At 37.0% G+C, this 18041-nt stretch overlaps 1 protein-coding gene across 8 annotated transcripts in view; it reads left to right on the top strand.

Moving 5' to 3' along the window:
- Positions 1-18041, top strand: part of PTPN4 (protein tyrosine phosphatase non-receptor type 4) — a 213629-nt gene that overhangs the window by 179734 nt on the left and 15854 nt on the right. For all 8 annotated transcript variants that reach the window (XM_058548816.1, XM_058548818.1, XM_058548814.1 and 5 more), the window contains 7 exons: positions 1835-1994; positions 5809-5892; positions 5983-6039; positions 11487-11643; positions 15140-15306; positions 16150-16240; positions 16322-16383. In XM_058548816.1, the coding sequence (XP_058404799.1) occupies positions 1835-1994; positions 5809-5892; positions 5983-6039; positions 11487-11643; positions 15140-15306; positions 16150-16240; positions 16322-16383 (778 nt within the window). The remainder of the gene's footprint in view (positions 1-1834; positions 1995-5808; positions 5893-5982; positions 6040-11486; positions 11644-15139; positions 15307-16149; positions 16241-16321; positions 16384-18041) is intronic.

Genomic DNA, 18041 nt, shown 5'->3' with positions numbered 1-18041 from the left:
CAAGGTAGACCTCTAAGAAGGTTTTGTTGAAAGGGAGAGGTATGCTCTCTGATGCAGTCTTTATAGACATCAGAATTTAGAGGATTTTGTGCCCTGAAGACTTCTATGTAGAAACGTGGGCTGAGTGGGCATTATTGTTTACCTACTTATTTAGTGATTATATTTTATACTAGATTATTAAATTTCAGAAGGACTATATTCTCTCTTAAGAAAACTTCCCTCGAGGACCATACAGTTACACCATTGACTATTATTCCTGGCTGACATCCTTGGCACTAATCAAATTTTTAGTTTCGCTACCCATATCTACCAGTGTCTAGCAGCAAGGCTGTAAATAAGTTCACAGCTTCCCTACTAAGGGAGAGCATATGTATCCAAGAACCACTCTGACAGTAATCTCTGAATCAATTACCTTCGGCCAAAGATGCTGCAGTAGCAGATTACCCCACTTTACAGTGACCTACAACAACAAAGCTTATTTCTTTCTTGTATGTACATGATGGATTGACTGTGGCTCTATTCCACATCACGTTCATTCTAGGACCTAGATTGACAGCACCCCTGTTTGGGACGTGGCTAGTCTCATGGCCAAGGACAGAGAGAAGCATAATGAATCACAAGCTGTTTCTTAAAGCTTCCTTTCAAAGGTGATGCACACCCCTTCTACTCACCTTTCATTGGCCATAGCAAGTCATATGGCCAAGCCTGATGTCAACCGGGGAGGGGTGGAGAATAATTTTTGAACAGTAATATAATTTAATACAGTTCTGCTTCCACAAGACCTTACAGCTTGTATCTTAGGCATCTGTTGTCAGTCAACAAAAATAAGCAGAAACTGGGTGAAATCTGTGCCCGAGTACTACAGCAGCAGCCCTGCGGCTTGACACAGCAGCAGTCAACTCTCCTGTCTGTCGTTAGGCAGTGGGACAGTAATTTGTTTATTTCCCAGAGGACCTCCTGCCACCTCAGATATAAATAATGACCCCCAATGATGGTCAGTGCTCTTCTCAAAAACCATTTTCCCTTTGCCTGTTTTCCTCGACTCTACAACTTCCATGGATGCGTGCTTCCTAGGTCCAAGTTGAATCTCTCTGGTTACCCCTTTTGGCCTTTGTGGAAAACTCTCAAGTAATATTATTACGTAAACTATGCTTGCCATAATTCTTACCTTGAAGCTTCCCCTGTCATACTTAGCTCCTTTTATCAGTTCCTGCTGCCACACATTGAGGCTTATGTTCTCTCATGTTAATTGGGTTTTTGCTTCCTCTCCTTAAATCATGTACTCTGACAGTGTCTCATCCAGTTTTGTCTCTTCAGTGATCTCAGCACTCGTACTCAGGTTCCAGTCCTTGTTGCAGCACTGAGTTCATTACTTTCATGAATTGTGTTTTATTTCTAAATAAATTGGGCCAATCACTCAGGTGTTTTATCTGTGGAACGGCTCAACTCTCAGTTCTGATTTCTCTTTGCCTGCCTTATTCCCTGGCTACCCATATGATTCCACTGAAAACCTTTAAAAAAAGGTTTTTGGAAAGGTGTGTACGTTGTTATAGTAGATTAATAAATATCTTCATAGAAATACCCTTGAAGTATATTTTATTATATGGAGAATTGTTTACAGATTTGACAAAGTAGGAAATTAGATTCACTACTTAGATTTCCAAAGTTAAGAAAGATTTCATTAAACAGTGGCACTTGCAAAAAAATATGGTAGTTAAAGCTTGTCTTCTACCTGACATTGTAAATATCTGAGTTCCTTGACCCTAGCTTTTAAAATAACAATTCTAGAAGACAACTTCCAAAATATTCATTCTTTTCCTTTTTTCCTGTCTAGATCACAAGAGACACCTGGAGATGGGCAGCCTCCAGCTTTACCACCCAAACAATCGAAGAAAAACAATTGGAACCAAATTCATTATTCACATTATCAACAAGATCTAGAAAACCATATTAATGAAACATTTGATGTTCCATCTTCCCCTGAAAAATCTACTGTAAGTAGCTTCTTCAAATAGTCTCACGTTTCTTTGGAATTTTTTAATCATAAATGAAATTTCTTTTGTACTGTGGCGTGTTTTATCTGTAAATTGTATTATAGTACTTTCTCTTTTTCATCATGTGGTTTCCCATGATATAACCCAATTATGGAATTTCCTTTTATCATCACTTATAAAATGTTCATTGCTCTAGAAATTAGTTCTTGACAAATTTATGTTAATTTTAGTCTTGCAAAACACACATTTCCATAACAAATACTAATGATCCATTAAATACCTTTAACTTTCTTATATAATTCACTGAGTGCAAAGACTTTATCATTTTCATCAACCTTTTGAAAATGAGTACAGGTCCTTGGAGTATATGATCACTCTCTGTTCTGCAGAATATGTTACATGAATTGTTTGAATGAAAAGATGGAAAAAAAATGAAAAGATTTTTTTTTGCCTTAGAGAACATGCTTTTACCACAACAAAATGGTAAATTGTTAGAATCGCCTGATTTATGAATTTTCATTGCTTTTTCAAGTAGACGTAAATAAACCAAAAATGAGATTATCAATATTTTTTAAGGATACACTGTGTTCATGAGGAAGTATAAGGACAGACAGAGATATGGGATGTTTCAGGAAATTTAAAGGGACATCAGGGAAAAAAATAAGATGCAGGGAGAGGCGGGTCCATGGCAGGTATTGGCAGTGCTGGAAGTTTCTGGTGGCCATTGCACTTGTAGCCCTCTTGTGTTTTTACCTGTAGCCCTCCCACATTATCTAAAGTTGAAAAGCAAGAAGCAGCCGCTCTGTTCTCCCACACTTATTGTTCCGCCACCATAGACACATCAAAAAGAGATCAGAATCCTTAACCAGAAATGAATGACAACCTTAGTGCTACCTGTGTGGTGATTCTTAGGTATTATTCATTCATGCATTCATTCATTGGTTCATAGTTATTGAGGTCTTGCTGCGTGCTACATACTTTGGTGGGTAGTGGGAATACAAAGAGAATTAAGACATGGCCCCTGCTCTTAAATAATCTACAATCTAGTTTGTTTTTCCATTCAAGCAAAAATTACTTATTGAGTGCCTGGTATGTGCCATGTATCGATATAGGCTCTGGGGATATAACAGAATAAAATAGAAAAAAACAAAACAAAAAAACTCTGCCTTCAAGGAACTTACGTTCTGGGGATAAGGGTGAGACAAACAGTTAACAAGGTAAATAATTTATATATATAGCATATTAGATAGTATAAATGCTAGGGAGAAAAATAAAGCAGGAAGGAGCTAGGGAATTTCAAGAGTAGAGTGTTAACAATTTTAAATAGTGTAAGCCGGGGTCCGGTCCGGTGGTGTATCGGTTAAGTACACATGCTCTGCTTCAGCGGAGGCCCGCGGTTCACAGGTTCGGATCCCGAGTGTGCACCATTGCGCCGTTTGTCAAGCCATGCTGTGGCGGCATCCCACATAGAGTAGAGGAAGATGGGCACGGATGTTAGCCCAGGGTGAATCTTCCTCAGCAAAAAGAGGAGGATTGGCATCGGATGTTAGCTCAGGGCTACTCTTCCTCACACACAAAAACATTTTTTTTTTGAAAATTCAATAGTGTAAGCCAGGTGTGAACTTAGTGATAAGCCGTGTAGTTATCTAGTGGAAGAGCAGGTAAGCTGAGGGAATAGCAGGTACAAAGACAGGAGTATGATTGATATGGGCCGAGAACACCAAGAGGTCATTGTAGCTGGAGCAAAATAAGCCAATGAGGAGGAAACAGGTACAGGAGAGGGCCAGATCCTAAAACCCTTCTCTTGTCCAGATGTTTTTGTTTTAGCCCTGAGTGAGATAGGAAGCAAATGGACATATCCAAGGAGAGAAGTAACATGATGCCACTTAAGTTTAAACAGTATCAATCTTGCTGTTGTATTGAAAATAAACTGAAAGCAGAGTAGAAGTAGAGACGCTGGATGTGAGGTGTTACAGTATTCCAAGCAAGCAATGGTGATTTGGACTAGGGTGGTGGCAGCGAAAGGAATAAGACATGGCTGTATTCTGGATATATTTTTAGAGTAGAGCTAACGTAATATGCTGATGGATTGGATGTGGAGTGCTAGAGAAAGAGAGAAATCCAGGCTAAAAGCAAAGTTTTTGGCCTGAAACTAGAAGGATGAAGTTACGATTTACTGAGATGTGGACGGCTGCAGGTAGAGCAGGTGTGGCTGGAATATCAGGAGCTCAGTTTGGGACATGTTAAGTTTGAAATATCTATTAGGAATCCATTTGGAAATATGATTTTGGAGTTGAAGGGAGAGGTCCAAGCTAGAATTTTAACATTGAGAGTTGGTGGCATGTAAAGACTATTTAAAACCATGAGAGAGGAAGAAATCACCAAGGAAGTGTGGTATGTGTAGATATCTAAATAAGAAGTTCTAGAAGTTGAGCCTTTGGTCCTCCAAATTGTAAACATGAGGGAGATGAAAGAAACCAGCAAAGGAGACTGAGAAGATGCAGACAGAAAGATAGGAGGAAAATTGGTCAACTGGCTGATGGGAAGAAAGTCACAGAGAGAGTAACCAACTTTGTCAAATGCTGCTGATAAGTCAAGTAAGATGAGCACTGAGAGTTGACCACTGGATTTAGCAATGTGAAAATCTTTGGTGGCCTTAATTAGAACAGTTTTGGTGGAGTACTGGGGATGAAAACCTGACTGTAGGAGGATGGCGTTAGAGGAAATAGAGACAGCAAACGTGGGCAACTCTTTCAAGAAGTTTAACAGCAAGAGAAGGAAAGAAATGATACAGGAGCTGGATGGGGAAGTGGAGTCCAGAGGGTTCTTTTTTTAAAATGGGAGAAATAAGAATATTTCCCAGAAGGATGGGGAAAATGGATAATGCAGGAGAGTAGTGAATTGCTATAGCAATATCCTTGAATATGGAAGAGGGGATGGGATCTAGAGCAAATAAGAAGACAATTTGAAGGCAACATAAGTTCTATAATTAGAAGTGATTATAGGGAATTCCCAAGTATATAAAAATAACTAATGCAGCTGGGGAGTTAAGGGAAGACTTCCCAGAAGTGATCACCTCTGACCTCTGTCTGGAAGGATAAGTAAGAATTAGCCAGATACTTTTCCTCAAAGAGCAAGCGTAAAACATATTAAATGAAAGAAGCCAGTAACAAATGACCATATATTGTAGGATTCCATATATGTGAAATGTCCAGAATAGTCAAATCTAGAGACAGAAAATAGATTTGTGGTTGAATAGGACTTAGGGTCTATGGGCAAAGGGGTGAGGAATGACTGCTAAAGGATACAGTTTCTTTTGGAGGTGATGAAAATGTTCTAAAATGAAATAGTGATGTTTGTACAACTCTGTGACTATGGTAAAAATTATTGAATTATATACTCTGAATGAGTGAAGTATATAGTATGTGAATTATATCTCCGTAAAGCTGGTTTAAAAAAACAGAAGGAGTAATGTGAATTCATGTAAGACTTATGAGCACTTCCTATGTGCAAAGCTTTGAACCAGGTTCTAGGGATATTGTGATTAGTGATTAATTACTACAGCCCCTGTTCCTCTTGGCGCTTACAGTCTAAGATGCATGCAGTGGCAAGAAGGCAGGAGAGAATATATCTAGTCAGGTTAACTGCAGGTTATTAGTCAAAATTTACTTTCCTGAATTAACAGTTTAACTTAAATTTTGATTCTTTATATGCTGTAGATAATATCAACATACAAAAAACATGCTTCATGTATATCTAAAGGATAGATTATAAATGAAGAAAATTACAAGCTATTTATTTTTGTCTTTTTAAGCCTAATGGTGGTATTCTACATGATAATCTTGTTCTAATCAGAATGAAACCCGATGAAAATGGAAGGTTTGGATTCAATGTGAAGGTAATCCAGAGTTTTTATTGTACTCAGTTTTCAATTAAGATGTTTCTGTTTTGGTAATATTTGACTAATAATTGATTTGCTCTGTTTAAGGGAGGATATGATCAGAAGATGCCTGTGATCGTGTCCCGCGTAGCGCCAGGAACACCTGTGAGTTACCTAAATCTTGCAAGTAAATCCTGTTTTCAAGAATATGTACTTATTTTATTTTTACTCGTTTAAATAAAAGAAGAAATTTAATCATGCCTTTTAATTTGTCACGTCTCAAATGTTGTTGGCTGAATATCTTTAGTTGCTGGGAAGTTAGTTTTTATTTATTCCCTATGAGTTTTTTAAATCTTTTTTTTTTTTTACAAAGAAGCTATTTAGGACTTCCAGTGCTTCTATAGTGTTAATAAGAGTCTATCAAAGTAACCCCTTTAAATAGCAAAATGTAGACAGAGGTATAATTTTTGTTTGTTTTGCTTTCTTGTTTCCTTGTTTTTTCATTTAAAATTATTTACCTACATTCCATTTGCCTACTTTTTGTTTAAGAATTTTACTTTAAATAGAAATGGTACCAGTGATTTTTTTCACTATAAGGACAATTTTTTAAACTTTTTATTATGAATATTCTAAACAAAAGTAGGGGAAACGTGATATGAACCCATTATGATGAAACCCCCCTTCAGCTTCAGCACTCTGAAGCTTTCTGCTCATCGTAAGGACAATTCTTAATTAGTTGTGAGTGTGTGATCTTTATTGCTCTTATATGTAGCAAATACTACTTTTGAATTCCCATTTATGTTGCTGCCTACTTTACCTAAATGATCTTCAAGGGCTTTTCAGTCAGCACCCTTTATCGTTTAACTGTCTCTCTGTCCAAGGAAAGGTGTGACCCAGCACCTGAGAGAAAGAGCCCAGCTATGCTTTTTGGGTGCTCTGCAGCAACCTCAAAGTTGGTTTGAAGATCACAGGCAAGATTGATCCAGGATATCATGATATGTCGTTTCGGTTCTGGTTTTTAAGGACTTTGTTGGTTGCAAATAAGAGGGTACTCGTGGAATACCCCTAGCTTAAGCATAAATACAAAATTTATAGCTATAGAGGCATCTCACAAAACCCGAGGACAGGAAAGCAGTTAGACCTCTAGAAAGAATTTTAAGAATCATCAGGACTCTCTATTTTTTCTCTCTATTTCTTTTTATGTCAGTGTTCCATTCTTTTCTCTTAGTGCAAACCAATTTGTGCACTAAATCAACCTCATCTCTAAAGTCATTCCAAATACAACACAGCCTTAATAAAAACAGTGTATTGGTGGCAGCTTCAAGCCAAGTCCTGTAACATCACCACCACACACACACTCTACCTTCAAATACAAGTGTGACTCCTAAATCTCTACTAAATAGAAATTGTATAGCTACCACTATTCTCCTCAGTCCATGTGGTAGGATATGACTGCTAGTAACTTCCAGATTTATATATTACCAGCTCAGCAACCCAGAGTGATTATTACACCTCTCAGTCCAAATTTCAGACTCCTGGGAAGTAAACCCTTCATAGAGCCAGCTTGGATCAGATGTCCTCTTTTAAACGAATCACTTGTTGTCAGAGGGGATGGGAGAGGGATATGATGTATAAAATGACTCTTGAACCTACTATGCATGTGACAGATGGGGACAAAGGAGGAAACTAGTCCAAAATTATTTATTTAGTCTATGTTTAACAGGAAATATGTATTTGTTTGGGACTGCAGATGAGATGAAGGATTGCTAAATTCTCATCTATCAAGTAGAAAGTTAGATAAAGTCTAAAATAGAAAACTGAAAAAAAAACAAAATGGGAATATTATTTAGAGATACTAAGGCAAATAGGAAATATGTAGCTAAAATGTTGAAAAAAGTTGCCTCTAGGGAGAGGAAGATGGTAGGGAGGAATACAAGAAATGGTTTCTTATCTTAATAATCTTATAGACCTAGTCACTTCTTTAAACTGTATGATATATAACTTTGCTAAAAACAAAAATTTAAGCTAAAACTTTTTTAAATCAAATATATATCTTTCAACCTGATGGATCCACTTTTAGGAATTGCCTCTAATGAAACAAAGGATACACAAGGATGTTCACTGTAGTATTGTTTATAACAGTTAAAAATTGGAGGGAAAATCAAAATGTACATCATTAGAGTTGGTGAAATGAATTATGCGTTGCTTTGCAGCAATTGAATCGATGGATGATGTAGCTCTGTAGAAGTATGGAAATATGTTCATAAGATGATATTATGGAAAATGCATATTATAATTCCACATATATGTTTGATCGAGTTTTGTTTTTAATCTGAGTTATATGCATTTTAAAAGTCTGAAAATATACTAAAAATGTTAACAGTGTTTCATCTGGGTATTGAAATTACTGGTATTTATCATGTCTGCATTCCTTTTTTTTAGTTATCTGAATCCTGACAGTGAGCATGCTTTAGAAAACATGCTTATAATTAGAAAAGATTGTAAACCTTTTTTTGTTTGTATGCCAGTTGTATTAGTCAGTAAATGACACAAAAGAAATACTGATTTTCTGAACAGTGAGTGTAGATAGTTTTCATTTAACTCAAGGATGTTTAGGAAACATCCTACAGACAAGTTCATTTCCAAACAGCATTCTGTGACTCTAAATTTTCTTTTTAAGCTATACAAATTATTGTTGATTTTTCCTTTCTGCCATGTAGAACTATGTTCCATAAATATTGGCTGAATTTAGAACAAAATAAAACAGAAATTTATCATTTTTATATTATTTTATTAATTTAGAGACCATTATAGTCTTCCAGTTGGAAAATTCATTTTAGGTAATTGGGGGCAAAGTACAGGGTTTCAAATATTTTAATGTCATTTTTTATGTTAGACACCTTTTGAAATGGATAAAATAATTCCCAAATCATGTCATATTTTTCTTCCTATCTGATCATCTTTGAGGCAGTAGCTTTTGCTCCAACAAAACTCATTTTAATATACAATTTATCTAGACTTTCCAGATCAGAATGAAATGCAAATAAAAAACTATAAGCATGCCTGACAAAAGGCAAATTAAGTACAAGAGAGTTCCCTTCAGTGATAATGGGTAAAAAAAAATCTCTGCATGTTGTAGCATATTGGTTAATACACTGGTTAATACACTGCCCTGTTAGCCTCAATCTCTGACCTGGAGGTATCAGTAGATGTACACAGGGTACAGTCAGAGAGATTCATAGCTATCCTCTCCCTAACACATAGACCTCCTCCTCTTTTCCACCAACTACATTATCCATAAAGTAAGGTGAGAGGATAACTCTTTTTGCTATAGCCCTTTACGTTTCTCCCAGTACCCTTAATAGCTCCCAATTCACAACTCTTTGGCTACCTCAAAGACATTTACAAAAACTTGGGACCAAATTGGTACACAAAAGCATCACTGCTAATGCAGAGGAATTATTGAATGTCGTCTGCTCCACTGCAAGAAGTAGAGAAAGAAGCAACTAGAGGGAATGGTTAGAACCGTAAATTTGAATTTTCCAAATTTTAATGCTTCACATTGAATTATCTCATTTTTATCTTCACAACTCAGTGAAATAATTAGAGCTGATATCTGCTCTATTTTCAGAGTTTCACATATCTAAGATCACACATTTTATAAGCAGCAGACGAAGAACTTGGCTCCTAGACCAGTGCTGTTTCCACTAATGACAATACCTCGTTGGATTTTATTGACTTTGTGTTTATAATGAATTTGAGTAGTTGTGTTTTCATTTCTTCAAGGCTTTGACACAGGAAGTTCCCTTTTTTGTAAGGTCCAACCCTGTCATTTCCTTCTCTGTGTAACCTATCATCCTTCAAACTTGACTCACGTATGTTCTCATTGCTGTGTTCCTGAATCATGCTGTCCATATTTCTGTTCATTGCTTTTACCTTAATTACTTGTTTGTTTTCTTGATAAAATACAGGCAGTCCTTACTTTGCACAGTCGTGCAGGAACGTAAAAATGACCGTGCAAGCTGAAACTGTACAAAGTGATCTTGATAATCACTTTGGGGATTTTTTAATAAGAACATTAAAATCTCTCTTACCTTCTCTTATAAATGTATAGGAAAATAAAAAAAATAGTAAAACTAATACTGATTTAGTATCCTGTAATTAAAAACATTAGAAACATTGAGAATTAAAGAGTTTTATTTCTTTGTGAAAACTTACCCCCAGTAGTTTGAATAGTGCCTGTCTCCTTCTCGTCATATAACTTAAAATACAGAGTGAGCATTTTTTTGTGTGTGTGTGAGGAAGATCAGCCCTGAGCTAACATCCATGCCAATCCCCCTCTTTTTTTTTTTTTTTTTTTCTTTGCTGAGGAAGACCAGCCCTGAGCTAACATCTATTGCCAATCGTCCCCCTTTTTTTTCCCCTTTTTCTTCCCAAAGCCCCAGTAGATAGTTGTATGTCATAGTTGCACATCCTTCTAGTTGCTGTATGTGGGACGCCACCTCAGTATGGCCGGAGAAGCGGTGCGTCGGTGCGCGCCCGGGATCCAAACCTGGGCCGCCGGTAGTGGAGCGTGCGCACTTAACCACTAAGCCACGGGGCTGGCCCCAGAGTGAGCATTTTTTCTTGCCTTGGCAAATGGTCATGATCCTTGCTGAGTTTGAATCCACTTCCAGTATTTTGTCCTTTGTATTTTCAATGTTGTGCAATATCTCCAAGAGTTCCTTAAACGAGAAGTTTTTTGCCAGCGTCACTTCCTCTAGGACATCTTCATCCCTCACGTCACAGCCACTTTCATCATTTATGTCAAGTTCACCTTCACTAAATTCCTTTTCCTGCTTCTCTAGAGTCTCTCAAACAGTGGTAGTGGCAATATTTCCATCGTCAGCTATTTCTTCTATAACTCCCTTTACATTCAATTTGAATTTCACTTCCAGCACTGTCACTTTTTGTTTCTTTACTGCACTTTTAACTTTTTTGGCCAGTTCTCTCTTTAGATTGTTCATTTTTACATGGGTTTATCACTGGGAGACAAGGAGGCAACACAAGTACATCCTTTGCTATCTCTGCATGAACTGAGTAACAGATGCGCAGTGACGAATCACCAACAGACTTTGACAGATGTGAGGTGATTGGTTACTGATCATATGTGTCTGTTATTTATGTAGTGATTTTTGGACTAACAAGCTAGCAGCAAAGTTTGTACTTTATGCAATTATTCACAGTTAATATATTGTGGTAACTGAAATTTGAACTATGTTGTTGGGAGACTGGTATTATTTAACTGTGATAACTGAAATGTGTATGTATCTGGACAGTGCAAAGCAAGGGCTGCCTGTATCTGTGCACCTTGAGATCGTTAGTCTTATCTGTATGTCTAGCCATGTAATAGGGCATCAGGGAAAATGTTGTTAAATGAAGAAGAAAAATAATTAGTATCTTTATGGGAAAGCTAGATTTCTACTTTTTTTTTAATGGATGAATGAATGGATGGATGCTATTCTGTATGTAGTTTTAGTTCTCCTGCTATGGAGTCTATAAAAATAAATTCCTGTGCTTTACTTTTAGAAAGCTATGTGCAGATATGAAACCTTATTTGTATTACATTACAGGCTGACCTCTGTGTCCCTCGATTGAATGAAGGGGACCAAGTTGTACTGATCAATGGTCAGGACATTGCAGAACATACCCATGATCAGGTTGTCCTGTTTATTAAAGCTAGCTGTGAGAGACATTCTGGGGAACTCGTACTTCTGGTTCGACCTAATGGTAAGTCCTCTGTGTAGCACTGGATATTTTTCATAATTCATTAGTGTTTATTACTAGACACAGCAGCCAGAGTGGGCTTTTTAAAACATAAGTCATGTCATGTCAGTTTCCTGCTCAGAGCACAGTGGCTTCCATTCACACTTGGGGTAAAATCCGAATTCTTGGCCCCTTTGCATACCTAACTCAGCCTTGCTCACTCTCCTCTGTTCTTTGCTGGTTTTCTTGGTGTTGCTTCTGCCTAAACTCTCTTCTTCTTGATTTTTGTATGACTTATACTCTCACTTCCTTCAGGCCTCTGCTCAAATGTCCTCCTCAGGAAGTCCTTCTCTCCTGACTACCATAGCTAAATGGCTCCCTCTCCCCCAGTTGCAGTGGTAGTGGTGGTCGTGGTGGTAGTAGTAGTAGTGACTTCATGAACACTTGTTGAATGAATAACTTTTGAACGCTGTTTCACTTTTAGGAAACTCTGAAACAAGCTATAGTTAAAGCAATTTTTTTATTCCTGTCTATGTTTTCAGTAGATGATGCCTGCTAGTCTAATCATGTCATCTCCTGATCTGGACAGCTGACTTGTTAATTCATAGTCAGAGTCCCGGGTTTGGAGAAACCTTAATACCATAAGCTCTGGCTCCTTTGCTGGTTGCTTGAGTTTCCTCTACAACAGCCTCAAGAACATCCTGTCTGTGTGGAGCACTGAGTGGTTCCTGAAGCAGTTCATTCCCCCTTTGGATGGCTTGAACTAAAATTGAACTAAAAATCCATCTTCCTTCAGTCCCATTGTTCCGAATTCTATCACTCTGTGCTATGCAGAATAAATTCAATCTCTCTTCCTTCAGTTTTTTGACAATAGCTAATTTTACTGGATGCCCTCCCCCTTTCTCCAGTTTAACAATCCCAGATCATGTAGCCTGTGTTTGTTTAGCATTGTTTCAAGTTCCCTCAACACTCTTATCACTCTCCTCTGAGAAAAAATTTTATATGCTTATATACCAGCATTAGACATCTTCTAGTTTTGTTCTGAAGAATTTATTAATCATAGTTTTAGCCACAAGAGTAATTATTGGTTAATGTCATGTTACCAGTTGTTGAATATGTAACCTAGGAAAATAAAATATAATTAGAATGCTACATATTCCCCCACCATACCCAACCCTGCAAAATTGTGCACGAAAATTACTTTAAAAATATATATAAAACTATCATTTTGCCTCTTGGGTACAAAGAGACATATTCATTCTGTCTTCTCTACTTTGTGTTTTTCTGCATTTATGGTCTAGAATTGGCTTTCTAAGAAAATTCAAAGGACTTGAACAGGACATTCTTTTTTTTTATTTTTTTATTTTTTTTATTTATTTTTTGTGTGTGGGAGGAAGATCGGCCCTGAGCTAACATCTGCCAATCCTCCTCTTTTTGCTGAGGAAGACTTGCCCTGGGCTAACATCCATGCTTATCTTCCTCTACTTTATATGGGACGCCGCCACAGCATGGCTTGACAAGCGGTGCGTGCCCAGGATCCGAACCAGTGAACCCCAGGCCGCCACAGCGGAGCGCACGCACTTAACCACTTGCACCACCGGGCCAGCCCCAGGACATTCTCTTTTGACTTTTCAAGGAGCTCATTATTAGGAGTTATTCATTATTAGGAATTTTCGTCACATAAAGCAACTTAAATTTTATACTAAGAATAATATTCTCTCAATTTGTTTATTCTGTTTTCTCTTGATAACAGATCCTAAAGAACTTAATAATAGTAACAGTCATTAAATGCTTTCCATGCACCTGGACTCTTTTGTGTATGTTCTCAATTAATCTTTACAGCTATCTAATGAGATTGATGAATTATCCCAATTTTATAGTTGAAGACACTTAGGCACCAAGACATTCAGTTATCTGCTCACAAATTCATGTCTAGTACAGAGCCAAAATATGAACAAAAGTCCATATAAAGGAAAAGCCATGGCCTTTTTGCAATCCCAAATTATCTCATTTATACTTTAAATTAGGAGAGGATCCCACCTAGGGCTTACTTCTTGGCAAAAGAGCTTTCTAATATTGTTTTATTGTCAAAATCTGGACCAGGGCCTGTATTCACTTTCAGTGTGGGTCTAGCATGTCCATGTTTATTTAAAACAGCATATAATCAAAATTTTAAATTATGTTTGCCAAAAATACTAGAAAAACAAAGAGCTTGTTTTTCTGGTCTTTTCCCCTTTAAATCTTATTTCTTCTTAGACAAAATGCATTGATACCTTTTTGTCTTTTCATTCTTCACTTCAGAAATTTATTCTTCTCAAAAGCACATACATATTTGAGCAGGACCCAAACCTCTTAGACAAGGGCAAAAGAGGCCCCTAGCTTGGCTCCATCCTTTAGAGGGCCCTACTCCGGGGCTTCTTCAGCTTTACCCCTCCCTATGGGGGTCAGGATTTTGCAGCACCACGGGGGCATTGCAAAGCCTTCACATGGGACCGCCCCTTCCTTTCTAGACCACTTTTTTTTTAACCCTCAGTTGTCTGTCCACATAACTCTGAGGCCACTTCCTGGGCCTGTGTGGCCATTTTTGCCAGGTCCATTCTCCCAAGGGTGGATCACATGGTATATGTACTCCTAGGCCAATGGGGTGGCTAAGAGGCAACAATTTGCAGAGAGGTGTAGAAGAAGCTTACATATGGGCTGGGAAGTTCACCCATATGTTCATAGGTCCCTATGTTAATGAATGGAGCTGAGGGTGGAAAAGAAGTAGGGTGGGCTACAGGCTAGAGTCTAGGGTCTGGCTCTCACACTAGCATGACCATCAATTCAGGCCTAGAATTCTTGTTTGAAATCTGGCCTCCCAGGTTGTTTTGTAGGTATGTCAAGGAAAGAAGTTAGAACGTATTTTGTTTAGCACTCTGTTCAATTTATTTGTGACTTTTCATATCAAGACATATAGGCCTAGGGCCGGCCCCGTGGCTTAGCAGTTAAGTGCGTGCGCTCCGCTGCTGGCGGCCCGGGTTTGGATCCCGGGCGCACACCCACGCACTGCTTCTCCGGCCATGCTGAGGCCGTGTCCCACATACAGCAACTAGGATGTGCAGCTATGACATGCAACTATCTACTGGGGCTTTGGGGGGAAAAATAAATAAATAAAATTAAAAAAAAAAAAAAAGACATATAGGCCTCTATTTGTACTGTTGCCCTAGATCCCACAAATTAAGGGCAGGTCTGTTCAGAGCTGCTTCTTGGCAGCTCCTTTTTTTCTTAATGTCTCTTCAAATTATAGACATTTTCAGCACTATGTCCAAGAACCTTCCTTTCCCCAAAGGTACAGCAAAGTTCTTCAACTCCACAGCCACTCTCCATCCCTACACAGTGGCAACAGACTCAGATCTGATGAATTATGAATAAATGAATTATTTTTCCTGTCACAAAACTAAAGAACATTCCTGGTAAATTCTTTTCGCCAATTTGTTAGAATTTCCATGTGGCTTTTTTGGTTTCGGTTTTGTTTTTTTAGCTGTATATGATGTAGTGGAAGAAAAGCTAGAAAATGAGCCAGACTTCCAGTACATTCCTGAGAAAGCCCCACTAGATAGCGTCCATCAGGATGACCATTCCTTGCGGGAATCAATGATCCAGCTAGCTGAGGGGCTTATCACTGGAACAGTCCTGACACAATTTGATGTAAGTAATATTGTATGGAAAGATGTTTGCCCATATTTTCTAATTAATTTCATGGTTTCTTATCTGCCTAATCTACTGTCAGTTATAATTTATAAACTAAAATGGTGTTCTGAGAAGAAATATTTGACACAAAAAGAGTTCTGAAATGCAAAGTTTTTTAAATTGCTCCCAAAATACTAGCTATTTTTAGTATTAAAATACTAGCTATGGTTACATAAGTAGATGTCTGTTTAAAAGAGAGGAATAAGGAGATTTTATATGTATGTCATCAAACTAAATTTTCTTCTGTAATTAAATAGCTATTTTTAATGAAAGGTGACAGATGAAAATAGGCTATTGTGGATTGAAAAATCCCGAGTTAAAGGAAAATAACTTTTGTACCTTGTCGTATTTAATCCTTCCCTAATCTTTGTCAGTCTAATTGGCCATCATCAATATTTGTTATTCTGAAGTATATCCTATAGACAAGTGACTGTACAACATTTGGGGCATGTGAGTTTTTCTTTTAAAAAGTTCTTGGTTCATATACTGTAAACATCTCCAAACTAAGTGAAAGCTAAATGTTTCCTGCAGGTTTACTATTCAAAACTTTTGCTGTAAGCAAAATTGTTTTCACTTGTTTTACCATTTTTCAAAATACGATCTATAATTCATGTCAGAAATTGTGCAGAATTCAGCTTTGCAAATCTGGTTCGGTGCACTACTGGCCTCAGGTATGTCATTGTATAGATAAGGTATTCTAAGGAGAAAACCTGTTTCTTGTTAGCATTGAAACAAGTCTGAAAACAAAACAAACTCTTGATGACTTGCTGGACTCATCTGATACTTTTTTTTTTTTTTTAGCAACTATATCGGAAAAAACCTGGAATGACAATGTCTTGTGCCAAATTACCTCAGAACATTTCCAAAAATAGATACAGAGATATTTCGCCTTGTAAGTATCTACTATCTCTGTGTAAGTTTAATCTTTTTAACGTAACTTTATTAAAACATCCTTTCTTTTGAATTTTTTTAGATGATGCTACACGGGTCATTTTAAAGGGTAATGAAGACTATATCAATGCAAATTATATAAACGTAAGTTTATTTTTATTATCCCTTGTCATTTGGAATAAGAGGGGCCACTATAAACTTTTGAGATTTATTCCTTTTTGTTAAAAGCCTAGCCTTGAGAGAATATTAAAACTTTCAGACAATTGAAAAATACTATACAATTTTTAAAAGATTGTTTTGTACTGGCATATTAATATACACATAGAACTTAGAATTGAATAGTCTAGTCCAGAAATAAACTGAAATAAATACTAGAATTTTGTTATGGTAGAAATAGCCTTTTAAATCGTCGAAGGTAAAACAGATTATCTAGTGAATGGGTTAGGTCAGCTGTCTAGAATATATCATTGTAAGGTTTTCGCCCCCTTCTGGGCGAAAAAAAGGATTATTACATACTTTTTTTCTTAACTTTGTAATACAGAAAATTTCAAAAATACAAAAATAGAGGAAAAAGTAAAACAAACCTTCATATACACATAACTCAGCCTCAAAAATTGTCAGCTCACGGCCAGCTTTGTTTCACCCATACCCCTACCCATGCCCCCACACATCCAGATTGTTTTGAAACAGATCCATACATTATGTCATTTATCTATAAATACTTAACCTACCCACTCTTGATGCCAACATATATTTTAGATATATCAAAATATAAATGTAAAAAATGGAATCATGAAAGTACTTGGAGGAAATATGTGATTACTGTTTAAAATCTCAGACAGGTAAAGATTTTTCTAAGCTTAGACATGGTGTCTAAGCTGTAAAGAAAAGATTGATGAATTTGACAATGTAAAAATTTTAATTTGAGGGATGCTTAAAAAGTACTAAAATGAAATGACAAACTGAATTTTAAAAATACTACAAAGAGCTTATTTCTTTGGTATATACAGAGAGCTTTATAAGTGACTAAGAAAAATAAATACAGTGCAATGAAAATAATGAAGGATATGCAAAGACAATTCATAGAAAAGGAAATGCAAATGACATTTTTAAAATATTTATGGCCATTTTCAAATCTGTACAAAAGTAGAATAGTATGTAGAGCCCCCCACCGTAAACCTGTTACCCAGCTTCAAGAGCTATCAACAGGTGGCCGGGCTCATTTCATCTAAACACTAACCCCCTAGATTATTTTTTTAAAGCCCAAATATATCAGTTTTTTGTAAATACAGTCAGTTCTTGTTATTTGTGGTAGTTATAGTTTATTATGAACACTGAATTAGCAAATACTGAATCATTGCTCCAAGGGGAAATATAGGGTTAGGTTCCTTTGAGCCTCTAGTTGCAACATTTTTGTCAACTGATCAATACATAACCTTGTTTCTGTTTAAAGATACCTTATTTAGTACACATTGTTGATTCATTAATATTGAACTCAGGCCAACAGGACTATAACTCATGCTCGAAGGAAGCTTATCTAATATATGTTTTCTCTATAAGGCACATCGTGGCTTTCTCGCACTTAGGAACCTAGACAGCACTTCAGCACTACCCTTGGGCGCCATTTTAAACAGTGAAATCACCAACAACCAGCACAAAAATTCAAAAAACATGCCACTAAATAGACTGCAGAAAGGACACTTGTTTACAGTATGAGTAGAAACAAGAAGGCAGAACAGCGTCTTACTCAACATTAGCTGGAAATGTGCACGTTGGGTGACTTGAAGTTTTTACCTCTTTGG

Source organism: Diceros bicornis, chromosome 10 (assembly GCF_020826845.1).
Source record: "Diceros bicornis minor isolate mBicDic1 chromosome 10, mDicBic1.mat.cur, whole genome shotgun sequence".
NCBI lineage: Eukaryota > Metazoa > Chordata > Mammalia > Perissodactyla > Rhinocerotidae > Diceros > Diceros bicornis.
The sequence above is the reverse complement of the archived record's forward strand: the minus strand, read 5'-3'. Positions and strand labels throughout refer to the sequence as shown.